Consider the following 13,376-nt stretch of genomic DNA (forward strand, 5'->3'; position numbering starts at 1 on the left):
GGTGATCAGGGATATGCAGATGAGAGATACATCTTACATTCATTCCACTGTCAAAACTTTATGTCTAATAATACCAAGTGTTCAGATGTTTGTTTTCATACTCAGCTGGTAGCAGTGTAAACTGGCACAACCCTTTGGGAAACCAGTTTGGCATTTTGTGAAGTTGAAAAGTCACATTCTCTACCACCTAGTTGGCCCCCTCCCACACGCTCTATATACACCTGCGTGTGTGTAAAAGTAGTGCTGGGGTGCCTGAAAGGCTCAGTTGGTTGAGCATCTGACCCTTGATTTTGGCTGGGGTGGTGGTCTCAGGGTTGTGAGATCTGAGCTCTGCTCTGAGTGCAGCACCTACTTAACATTCTCTCCCTTTCCCTCTGCTCATGCAAACATGATCTCACTCTCTCTCTAAAAAAAAAAAAAAAAAAAAGTGCTTATATGTGATCAATAGGAGACCTGTAGAAGAATGTTCCTGGAAATCCTTTCCGCTATAGGAAAAAACCTGGAAAAAAACCAAATGTCCATTAAGTGATTTAATAAACTATGGTATATGCACAGGAAAGAATATTGTAGAGTCACAGTGAGGGTTCTTGCAGCATTAGGCAACAGCACGGATGAATCTTGGCAGTGTGATATAGAAGGGGAAATAAATCACAACAGATTATCTATAGTATGATATCCTTTTAATAAAGTAAAAAATAAATAAAAGCATACTTTTTAGAAATACACAAAGGCACAAAATCGTACCCAAAAGAATGAGAGCAAGGGAATGGGGAGAGGTATATTCAGGATGGTAATTATCTCTGGTTGGGGAGGAATGTGGGTAGAGGGCATGACTGGGTACATGGAAGTTACCATCATGATTCTAGTTCTAGGGTGGTGATGGGTTTGAGGAACTTACTGCATAAAAAAAGTTATTTAGCCATTCATGAGCCAACTGAATGTTATGAGCCAGGGATTATTACTCCACTTCCATGCGACTGGAGCCTAAAAAATAAATTAAATCAGGGGCACTCAGCTGGCTCAGCCAGTGGAGCACTCGATTCTTGATCTCAGAGTCATGAGTTCAAGCTCCACACTGGGGGCAGAGCTTACGTAAAAAAATAAAAAATAGGGGATCCCTGGGTGGCTCAGAGGTTTAGCGCCTGCCTTTGGCCCAAGGCGCGATCCTGGAGTCCCGGGATCGAGTCCCGCATCGGGCTCCCTGCATGGAGCCTGCTTCTCCCCCTCTGCCTGTGTCTCTGCCTCTCTCTCTCTATGTCTATCATGAATAAATAAAAAAATTAAAAATAAAAAAATAAAATAAATAAAAAATAAATGATGATCCAGGAAGACACATTATATTTTATATCCTGTGATGTTATATACTTTCTGGAACTCCTGGAGACACAAATAGCAAAGAGCCTGGGGAGGGGGTGGAGGGACAATGAGGGAAGGGGACACAGCGTTAATTGTTCAAGGCCTTTTTTTTTCCAGTTTGCTGCCTAACTCGCAAGAGGTTAGTGGTTAGGAGCATGGGCTCTAGGGCCAGACTGCCTTGCAGGGGAGGAGGCAAAACCTCACTGCATTCCTTACTACTGTGTAACTGTGTGACTGTGTGACTTTTAGGGAAAACACTTGACCACTCTGTGTCTCAGCTTCCACGTGTCCAGTGGGGCTGGCAATGACAGCATCATAATGCTCAGAGCAGAAAATTATTGTAGGATGACACTGAATTAGCCCACCCTGAAGCCCTGGAATAATGAGGTTGTTCTAAGTGTATCAACTAAGCTTTACTCAACAAGGACTTTATTTATTAATTATTGTTTTTATCTCTGGCTTGATACCACTGTGAAAAGTTTAAGAAATGGCTCTTCTATACTCTTTTGCTTTAAGATTTCATTTTGGGGGCACCAGGGTGGCTCAGTGGTTGAGTGTCTGCCTTTGGCTCAGGGTGTGATCCCAGGCCCCTGGGATGGAGTCCTGCATCAGGCTCCCTGTGGGGAGTCTGCTTCTCCCTCTGCCTATGTCTCTGCTTCTTTCTGTGTGTCTCTCATGAATAAATAAATAAATACAATTTTTTTAAAAGATTTTATTTTTTCAGTAATCTCTTCATGCAACATAGGGCTTGAACCCACAACCCTGAGATCAAGAGTCACATGCTCCAGTGACTAAGCCAGCCAGGCGCCTCTCTTCTAAATCTGCCTGAGCAGGCTCATCCCAATACTACTCTGGCAAGATGTAAATCTCACACAATACTAGCCTCAGACTCTCAGGAAGGATTTGTTGAAGACCCAAGTCAGTATGTTCCTTAAATACTCCTGCTTGGGAATTACTAGAAAGAAGTTTGGGACCTAACTGTGATTTTTCATAGATTCTCTCTCTCTACATCATTAACATAAATAGCCAAGTTCCTGTGATCACTTAATCTGATGACTTTAACACAAAAAAAAGTCCCTAAATCTGTGGATTAAAAGTTTTTATTAAATTTATTAAAATGAAAATTATCTAAATCTTTATTAAGGGCCTATTTATACTTTCACTACAAGCAATTCTGAGAGATTGGGTTATCTAGTTTCTACGATGTTAGCAAGTTGGAAGCCATCATTTAGAAAGAATGCAGGCTTCTGGAGATATGTTCAATAACACAGAAAAAATCACATGTGACAACTGTGAGAAAAAAGGCAGGAAAAAACATGACAAATAATTCACTTCAGTGACTCCTGAGCAGCATATTACTATTACTGCCACTCAGCAGAATAATTAAACTTCATAATGATGATCCTGAATCAAGAAGAAAAGGTGTTATGTTGAATGCACTTTACTTAAAGGCAAGTAGTTGCATATATTTGTTTTAAATATACCACGAGGGGATCCCTGGGTGGCTCAGAGGTTTGGTGCCTGCCTTTGGCCCAGGGCAGGATCCTGGAGTCCCGGGATCGAGTCCCACGTTAGGCTCCTGGCATTAGTCTGCTTCTCCCTCTGCCTGTATCTCTGCCTCTCTCTTTCTCTCTCTCTCTCTCTCTCTCTATCGTGAATAAATAAATAAAATCTTTAAAAAAATTTAAATATACCATGAAGACTTTTTTTTTTTAAGAGAAGACAGGTGAGGGGAGAAACGGAGAGAGAGAGAGGGAGACAGAGGATCTGAAGCAGACTCCACACCCAGTGCAGAGCCCGACACAGGGCCCAATCTCATGACCCTGAGATCATGACCTGAGCTGAAATCAAGAGTCAGACACTCAACAGACTGAGCCACCCAGGTGCCCCTACCATGAAGACTTTTAAATGTTTTATTTTTTTCTGGGCAAAATCTCCAGGATTAGTTGCAAATGGACCTACCAAATAATGACATGCCCTAGAAAGTTATTCAGTAGCAACCAGTAAAATGCTGAAGAACTACTACCCAAAATTATGAATTAGTTAACAGAAGTGAGTCATCCATTACATGAATACTGCCGCTCAATTGGGTTTAAAAAAACTTTAATAGATTGAAGGAGCATGTTTTAAGTTATCCATAAAATTCACCAGTGAAAGGATTTGTTTTTCTGATGATCCTCAATAAATAATACTATAAGGAAGTTTTTGTAGCTTTTTTAATAACCTTACCAAAACTGATATACTCAAGCAACGAACCTGGGAGGCAATTCAGGGTGGCTACTGTTCAGACTTCAAAAATAGCCTGCTTTAATTTCAGCCCTCATCCTTACACCTAATTTACCAAATCTTGCTGCAAACAGGTTATTACTGTTCCAAGGAATCAACTGCTACCATTTCGGTTCAAAGCCAGACACAAAGTAAGCAGTACAGGTATTTCAAAGATGAACTGCCATCTCCAGCCGTAAGGCATTCTCCCAGGCTGGTGATTACCTTTATGTCACAATATGGTAAGTGTAATGAATGAGGAACAGTGTCTGAAAGGTACAGAAGAAGGGACCTAAGTCAAGATGTGTGTGGAGAGGGAAGAAGAAGACTGCCTGACTGACTTGGGCATCTACAGAGTCTTTAAGTAGCTAGCCACAGAGGGGGGCAGGAAGAGCATCCACGGAGGAAGCTGCAGGTGCAAGGGTGCAGACCAAGGTGTCTGTGGGGGATCACAGGCATATCCCTGTCACCAGCATACCCTCTGACAGGTGGACATGCTGGGAGACGAGCCTGGCAAGGGAGGTAGGCTGGTGACAGGGGGCCCCATAGTGAACATCAAGAAGCTTGGCTCTCATAAAAGGACAAATATTGCATGATTGCACTTACATGGGGGATCCAGAATTGTCAGAGTCATAGAAGAAGAAAGGAAAATAGTGCTTCCCAGGGGCTGAGGGGAGAGGTGAACGTGGAGTTAGAGTTGCTGTACGGGATAACGAGCAAATTCTGGAAATGGGCAGTGGTCATAGGTGTGCAACACTGTGAGTGTAATTAATGTCACCGAATTGTACCCTTAAAAATGGTTACAATGGTAAATTTTATGCTACATACATTTTACCACAATGAACACCACCAGAAATGTAATCATTGTAAAGGTAAAGAAGGGGGGAGGAAGAGGGGGAAGAGCTCGAGCCACAGTTCGAGCTCTATCGGGTATCCAGAGCCCTTTCTTCAAACATCTGGCATAAACCAGGCAGAGCAACAGACCTGATGGGTGCCAGAGACCCACCCAGAAGCCCACCACTTCCTACTTCCCAACTGAGGACCCTCCAGGGAACCCCACAAGCATCCCTGGTCTGTGAACCCGGGGCAGGTCCTGAGGGGAGCCCCAACAGGATGCAGAGGGATTTCTGAACTAGTAAAGCAGGCCTGGTCTTTAGAATCAAAGGAATCATGGAGCACCTGGGTGGCTCCATTGGTCAAGAGTCCAACTCTGGTTTTCAGCTCAGGTTCTGATCTCAAGGTTGTGGGATCAAACCCTGTGTCGAGCTTTGTGCTCAGTGTGGAGTTGGCTTCAGATTCCATCTCCCTCTCCCTTACTCTCTTTCTTTCTCTCTCAAATAAATAAATAAAATCTTATTAAAAAAAAGGAATTAAAGAAAACTGTCAGGCCTCTGCCTCAGCAGCCATGTACCCATGGGCAAGTTACTTACCCACCATCAACAGAAGTAAACATATTTGTACAGGATTGTGGAAACACCTGACAGCTGGGCATGGAGTGAGTCCCCACCTGCTGGAAGCTACCCATAGCCTCTGGTGGTATCTGGCATCACGCTGGCTACCACGAGCAGGGACAGGCAGGGGTAGCAGCTGTGACAAGTTCCCCGTGAGAGAGATACAGGCCTACTCTGAAGTTGTGACCACAGGGAATGGACGGGGAGGTGGGCCCCGGAAAGAGTCTGGAAGTGCTGTCAAGATGCACTAGGTGGCACAGTGATCATCTGGGGAGGGTGCTGCTCTCCCGGTCACGAGACTGAGCCCCATGAGACTGAGCCCCGTGCCACACTGAGCATGGGGTCTGCTTGTCCCTCTCCCCACACGCGCTCGCTCTCACTCACTCTCGAATAAATAAATCTTTTTTTAAAAAAAGAAAAAGAAGGGGCACCTAGGTGGGTCAGTGATTGAGCATCAGCCTTTGGCTCACATCCTGGAATAGAGTCCCCCAATGGGCTCCCTACGGGGACCCTATTTCTCCCTCTGCCTATGTCTCTGCCTCTCTCTCTGTGTCTCTCATGAATAAATAAAACTTTTAAAAAGAAAAAGAAAGGAATAAGCACTAGCAGCCATCATCTCATTTTTCTCACAATCAACCTGAAGGAAGGAGCAGAGATAAGCAAGCAGTAACCTAAAGGTTGTCTGCGGGAGGGAGAGGTCACTAGCCTGGGGCAGGGGACAGCCAGGGGCCCAGTCAGGTCATGTTGGATGGAAGCTTGTGAAGTCCACCTTCACCTCTGTCCTACGCTTTACTGCCTGTCCCTTGACCAACTCCCTGCATTACTGAGACGTTTAACGAAAAGGTTCAAACTCTCCAGCCAAAGATCATTCCCCCACCCACGACCTCCAAGCTCTTAGGGCTAATGGGCCACACCGAGAGAGACAGGCCTCCTCCTCCTTCCAGGGCAGCTGCCACGGTCCCAGAAAGGTACAGGACAACAGCAATCAGCAGTAAGGCTGCGGCACCCACAGAGTCTCCAGCCTGGGGTTTATCAGGAGCCTGAGCCTGGCCACTGGCTCTTCCCAGTACACAAGGGGACACGTGTGAGCATAGTTGTCACAGTGTGGTTTGTGGCAGCTGAGAGATGGAAACTCCCCGGGGGGGCATCACTGGAGGACGACGGCACACCCTGCAGCGCTCAGTTAGAAACAATAGGCCTAAATCAGAGGTTTTCAACCAGGGCGACTTTTCCCCCAGGAGCCATGTGACAATGTCTGGAAAGAATTTTGATCATCACCGCTCAGGGGTGGGAGGGACTGGGGGGTGCTCTGTGGGCATCTAGTGGGCTAAGATCAGGGGTGCTGCTGCATCCGACAACATAGTCCGCCACAACAAAGAATTATTCCACCTAAACTGTCAATAAGGCCAGACTGAGAAACAGAGATACAAGACAACATGACTATGTGATAAACATAGTTTTTTGTTTTTGTTTTTGTGTCTGATCTTATTTATTTTGTCACTCTTAGAAAATCTCATTTTTGGGATCCCTGGGTGGCGCAGCGGTGTGGCGCCTGCCTTTGGCCCAGGGCGCGATCCTGGAGACCCGGGATCGAGTCCCACATCGGGCTCCCGGTGCATGGAGCCTGCTTCTCCCTCTGCCTATGTCTCTGCCTCTCTCTCTCTCTGTGACTATCATAAATAAATAAAAATTTAAAAAAAAAAGAAAAATTTCATTTTTGACTGGACTCATACTTAGAGGTAGAAGCTCTCAGAGAGGACAGCCTCCGTCTCTTGGCAATCTGGTCCTGGCGTTTTTCTTTGGCCTCCTTCATTCTCTTGGCCAAAAGTTTAGCATATTCTGTAGCCTCTTCCTTATTTTTCTTAGTACGCTGTTTCTTCAAAGCAATACGCCGACGTTTGTGTTGGAGGACACGTGGAGTAACAAGACTCTGAATCTTGGGTGCTTTGGTTCTAGGTTTCTTACCTTCTTTGTTTAGGGGCTTTCTAACAACATACTGGCGGACATCGTCTTCTTTTGACAGATTAAAAAGCTTTTGGATTCTGCTGGCTCTTTTGGGCCCCAGGCGACGAGGCACAGTAGTATCCGTGAGTCCAGGAATATCCTTCTCCCCTTTTTTCACAATAACCAAATTGAGAACACTGAGATTGGCATCCACAGTGCAACCCCGAACAGATCTGCGCCTCCTCTCTCCAGTCCTCCTGGGTCGGTAGCAGGAATGCCCCTTACTCAGCAGCAGGCGGCCGCGGCCGTGGGTCAAGACACCCTGCTTCATGGGGAAGCCTTGTCATTGCCACCGCTGATGCGCACCACGTAACCCACAGCATCGGCAGCAACTTCTGTGGCCATAGGCTTCTCATAAAAGGTAGGCAGTTTGCGCTCATCATCCACTTCAATGAGTTTCTGGCAGCCAGTAGCTGGGAAAGAGATGTTCAGCTTCATCCCGAAGCGGCCTACCGCCTCGGAGGCGCCACGAAAAAGAGCAGGTTTTTTTTGTTTTTTTGTCTTTTGTTTTTGTTTTTATTTCAGAGAGACATGGGGGCACCTGGGTGGCTCAGCTGGTTGAGCATCTGGCTCTTGATTTCAGCTCAGATTGCAGCTCAGATTGTGATCTCAGGGTCGGGACATTGAGCCCCACATCAGGCTTAGCGCTAGGCAGGGAGCCTACTTAGGATTCTCTCCCTCCCTCTCCCTTTGTCCCTTCCCCTACTCACGCCTGTGTTCTCTGGTTCTCTGTCTCTCTCTCTCTCTCTAAAATAAATAATCTTAAAAAAAAAAAAAAAGAAATGTGATCTATTATAAAATTCCTATTGGGGATTAGGGATTCATTCAACCATCTGATGTTCATTGTGTATCTATTGTAAGTAGGCACTGTGCTCAGCAGAGTCTATAGTAGTGACTAAAAAGTAAGTAGTATTGGGGCACCTGGGGCTCAGTCAGTGAAGCATCTGCCTTCAGCACAGGGCGTGATACCAGAGTCCTGGGATCGAGTCCCACATGGGCTCCCTGCTCAGCGTCTGCTTCTCCCTCTGCCTCTGCCCTTGCTTGTGTGCTGTCGTGCACACGTTCTCTCTCTCTCTCTCTCTCTCTCAAATACATCATGAAAATCTTTTTTTAAAAATGTAGTATTTCTCACCTCTTGGAGTTGGTAAAGGAGGCAGATGTTAATTTAATAATCTCACAAAGGAAAAGGAGAAGGAAGGAGCTACTTTGGAGACTGGCAGGATCTAGAGTTGCCCAATCCTGCACTACACAAACCACAAAAAGCCCTTCCACCTACTTCTTTGCTTCACTGCCACCAGACAACAGTGCTCTTCAGCAGAGTGCATGCCAGCTTGAGACCTTGCTATGCACACTGTGAGCACTCAGGAGATGTTTGCTGAATGAATAGACGAACACCCCTAAATGACTCCTTCAAAAACGTCTGGGCCTTAACCTTTGAAACGAGGAAACTGAACAGAAAGGAGGAGCCCAAGGGCCAGGTCGTTTGCCAGACTATCACAGGTGTGCACCTGTCCACCCACTACCAGTGCTCCTTCCTCCTCATGCCCATACCCACCTCACTCACACCAAGCCACTTGCAGTTCCTTAAGCAAAACGTTCTCGTACATCCATGCCTGGATTGGCCTTCCTCTCCTAGTTCACCTGGAAACCTCCTATTCATGCTTCTAATTTCCTGATCCCCTTCCCGGCCATGCTCCCTAACCCTACACCTCACCCTTTGTGCCATCTGTACTTGTGCTCACCTCTAGAACATCTGCCATAACTTCTTACCATAACTTGATTGTGAACTCCCTGAAACTAAATCCTACTCATCCCTGTAGGCCAGAGAGTAGTCCAGAACCTAGAACATCATAGATCCTCAAGGTTCAGCAATTGAAAGAATGAATGAACAACACATCTTGCACTGAGCTACAAAAAAGAGTGGGATAAAGTCTGTGCCCTCAAAGGCTTACCATCTCAGATAACAAATAAATAAAAAGATGTAGAAAAACTAGTTAAGAATTCAAATATTAGAATTTTAAGTCAACATTATGTGTAACATAAATTACTATATCAAAAAGTCCCTTCATGTATACCATCACTCATTCTCACAAAATTCAGAAATATAAGACTAGAAATAAACACACAAAATATAAAGGTAAATACAGTTAGTGGAATGCAAATGATTCTGATCTTTTTATGTGTCTGCATATCATATTTAAAATGAGTGTGAACTCATTTTTCATCAGAATAAAATATTCAAAATAAATATAACAAAAAAAGCTTACCACCTATTCAATGGGAAAAGGATAAATATGTGAAATAGTAACTGCAGGTTTTTGCTAGAGATGTAAACTTGATAATCATTATAAGAAATATGTACTTTTTCATATATGAATTACAGTATAGGTATTAGGATGTAAACTGCTAGATGGTATACAATTAAATAAATATCCTCAGGTCCTCTAGGAAACACATATTCTCTTATCAGTTGTCATTTGTGCTACTAGCAATAATGACAGAAGCTGAAGTTACAAGCAGAGTCCAGTCGAAAACACAGTGCTTCTTATCATGAATGCCTGGCACATAGTAAGTCCTCAATAAACTTTTATTGAATAAGTGATGTGATATTCTTAATCAAAGGGAAAAACTGGGCAGCCCAGGTGGCTCAGTGGTTTACTGCCTCCTTCGGCCCAGGGCCTGATCCTAGAGACCTGGGATCAAATCCCAGGTCAGGCTCCCTACATGGGGCCTGCTCCTCCCTCTGCCTGTATCTCTACCACTCTCTCTCTCTCTCTCTATCTCTGTGTGTGTGTGTGTGTGTCCCATGAATAAATAAATAAAATCTAAAAAAAAAAGGGAAAATTATCTACTAATGAGGCAAACTATATCAGGAGTTGGGGTTACCTAGAATACTTCCTTCTCATAATGAAACAAGGCCCCAAATGTTTCCCCTGTATTTAGTTAGTATCCAGTTGCCAAAAGGGCTATTCATTCCCCTTTTTGGTAAAAGGTGTAGAATTGTGTCTGTCCCCCTACATACACAGTATCCTTGTAATAACACATCCACTCACCAGCCTCTGTCCATCTCATGGCTCCCAGATATGGTTGGGGATTCATGGAGCCAAACTTACAACTGGGAGGTGAGTTTTAATGAGAGTTTAAAATATTGAGTATATAGAATACTGGATATTTAGTAAACTGAATTTTTCTGATTGCTGGGTCAGACAAGGAAAAACTGTGAACCAGAATACAAGTCTGGATGGTTGCCAGACATTAAGAATGGAAACCTTAATGAACAAAGAACTCTGCCAACCAGGGCGCCTGGGTGGCTCAGGCTTAACCAAAGTGTGTAAACTTGGTTTTGACTCAGGTCCTGATCTCATGGGTCATGAGATGGAGTCCAGCGCATCCAGGCTCTGGGAGTCTGCTCGAGATGCTCTCTCTCTCTCTGCCTGTTCCCCTGCTCACCCTTTCTCTCTCTCTAAAATAAACTAATTAATTTAAAAAAAAAGTTCTGCCAACCAAAAAAAAAAAAAAAAAAAGACGAAGTGCCACCCCAAGATAGAATAAAGATCAATGAAGGAAGAATGCAAGGTGTGTGGCAGAAAGTAAAGGAAGCCTCAAGCACCCTTGCCACCCCTCATTCATTCATGTATTCACATGCTAAGGGTTGTGGGACATAGAAAAAGGAAAAATTCTTAATTCCTGCTATGAAGGACTCACTCCGCCAGTGATATAAGATGGCCACAAACAGCTATCACACAAGGAAGAAAGTCACAATCTGTAAAGGAGGTACAAAAAAGTGTGCTCGGAGACAGAAGAAATCTCATATTTAGGAAGCTATTAGATACTCCTGACTGTACAATATGCCAATATTTTGAAAATATTAGAACATAAGGAGAAAAAAGAAACCATCGCTACTCCTTATTCTTAAATCTTGCTATACTGCTCTCTGCCATACTGTCTGTCCATCCTCAGGGCCTCTGGCATCTCCCAACACCCAAGAATGGAGACTGATGGAAATGACAAGTAGCCTCTACAGAGCCGTACCATGAGCCAGGCTATGGAGTCAGCCACATAATCCTCACAATTTCCCTACCAGTTAGAAACTGCTATTATCTCCAGTTTACAAATAAGAAAATGGGGCACAGAGAAGTTAAGTGACTTGCCCAAGGTCACCCAGCTGGTAAGTGGCACACACGGGATAGGATTCCAGAATCTGGGTCCTTAGCCATTACCTTATGCTGCCTCCCAGCTGAGAACCTGTGGCCATTTATCAGGACATACACAACTGGAGGACACAAGGTGATTTCTGGCCAACTCTGCCCTGTAAGTACACGCATCTATTTCAAACTATTCTTTTACACAACAAAAATGCATACACCATTCTTGATCTGGTAAACCAGAAAATGAGTTTTCACAATCTTTCGTTGGATACTTTTTTACGTTAACTAGAAGGAAAAAAAAAAAAAAAAAGCAAATGCCTGTTAGACGCGGTGCCAGCGGCCAGAAGTGGTTAAATCACAGTTGTGACTGGGTTTTGTGGGCACCACCCTTCACGGGTCATCATCTCTTGGTCTTGGGCAAAATGCTCAGCCTCGTTTGTTTCTCCGCCAGCGAAGCGTCTAGAATAGTGCCATCTCATAAAGTGGTAAAAGTACACGACAGCGTCCACATAACCGGCCAGGCCCTGAGCTCAAGCACCGTGGCTCGGGCTCCTCGGGTCCCAAGTCCCCAGGCCCTGCGCCCGCACAAGGCAGGTCCGCGGCGGCCGCAGGGGGGCTCCCCCGGCCCGGGCCCGCGGCGGGTCCCCGGAGCGCTCCTCGGCCGCCCCCGGGCGCGGACACCGCAGACGCGGCTTCCCCCGCCGCCCCCTCGCCCGGGGCCAGGACGCCGCGGGCTCCCCGCGACCTCAGGGCGGGACCTCAAAACTTAACCCCGATTTCTCACTCGGGGGAACTCGCTGCCTCGTGGAGGGAGGATCGCGGCCGAGGGTGACCGCCTGGCGGCGCCGCGATCGCCAGTTGCCCACCTGCCCGGGGTGGGCGGGTCGCCCCGCCTTCGCGGCATCCCCCGGGCGCCCTCCCCGCGCCCACTCGGCCGAGACCCCCGTCGCCCCCAGCACACACACCGGCCGATTTCCAAGAGGGCGGCGAGGGCGGGGCGCGCGGCTTCACAAAGCCAGGTGAGCCACACGTGGGGGCCGCCCGAGCGCCACCGCCGCGCCGCCTCCCCGGCCGCGTGCGCCCGCACCCCGTGCGCGCAGGGACCCCGCTCCCGGCCCCCGGCCCCCGGCCCCCGGCCCCCCGCCCCCCGCCCCCGGCCCGGCTTCCCCCGCCGGCCCCGCACTCACCAGGTGAAAAGCCGGCCCCGGAGCCCGCGCAGCAGGCTGCCCAGCGCGCTCGCCGCTCCCGGCGCGCCGGGTCCCGCGGGCGAGGCCGCCTCCATGCGCCCCTGCAGGCTCGGCGCCCGGAACCCCCGAGCGGCCGGGGCGGGGCGGGGCGGGGCGGGCGGGGCGGGCGGGGACGGCGCCGGGCGGCCTGGGGACCCGGCCCCGCGCTCGCGGCCTCCCGCCCCCCTGCGCTCCCGCCCACGCTCCCTGCCCCGGCGCTCGCTCGCCGGCCTCCTCTGCGGGCTGGGCCGCCCCCGGGCCTCCGCCGTCAGTTCTCCCGGCCGGGCCCACACGTCTGCAGGCGACGACCTGGCCCCTCCCGGGGAGCTGAGCACTAGGGGCGCGCTGCTCCCGCGCCCTGGCGGTGGGGCCTCGGGGATGGGCGACACCGCGCGGGCACCCCGGGGTGTTACGGCCCCTGGTCGACACCAGCCCGTGAGCCGAGGTTACACCGGCCCTAAAGAGCAGTGACTTTGCAGCGCCTGAACTTTGCTAAGTGGAGACGGCCGGCTGACTCCTCCCCTGCCTCCCCGGCCGGCCACCCTCCCTCTGACTAGGTCACGAAACACACCTACCATCTAAAAGAACTGAGGACGCTTCAGAGCTGTTTCTTTAAATTGCAAAACCTGGGTAAAATCCCAAGGGGATTTTCGCACCGCGTCTCTATGGGGCCCGCGCTGCGCACGCTGTCACCAGCTGGCGGCAGGCACAGGCACCCGGGGCGCCCTGCAGCCGGGGCCACGCCGTGGGATGCCTCTCCGCGGAGGAGAAACAACCACCTGAGGTGGAAAGGTTCCCGATCCTCATCGATCCTCTCCAGAAGACGAGAGAGAGAGAGAGAGAGAGAGAGAGAGAGAGAGAGAGAGAGGGAGAGAGGCGTGTGGGACCATTTCTTTTCCCGACCACCTCCCTCCCAGCGCCAGCGA

At 48.2% G+C, this 13,376-nt stretch overlaps 1 protein-coding gene and 1 pseudogene across 2 annotated transcripts in view; both read right to left on the reverse strand.

Annotated features, from left to right (window-relative positions):
• Positions 1–12,558, reverse strand: part of SLC35F2 (solute carrier family 35 member F2) — a 49,251-nt gene extending 36,693 nt beyond the window's left edge. The window contains exon 1 of one of the 2 annotated variants that reach the window (XM_077893328.1): positions 12,412–12,558. In XM_077893328.1, coding sequence (XP_077749454.1) covers positions 12,412–12,506 — 95 coding nt within the window. In that variant the 5' untranslated portion in view covers positions 12,507–12,558. The remainder of the gene's footprint in view (positions 1–12,411) is intronic. The other variant, XM_077893329.1, reaches the window with a different exon arrangement.
• Positions 6,763–7,639, reverse strand: LOC144311189 (small ribosomal subunit protein eS6 pseudogene; annotated as a pseudogene).
• Positions 12,559–13,376: the final 818 nt, after the last annotated feature.

The sequence above is a fragment of the Canis aureus genome, chromosome 3, assembly GCF_053574225.1.
Source record: "Canis aureus isolate CA01 chromosome 3, VMU_Caureus_v.1.0, whole genome shotgun sequence".
NCBI classification, from domain to species: Eukaryota; Metazoa; Chordata; class Mammalia; order Carnivora; family Canidae; genus Canis; species Canis aureus.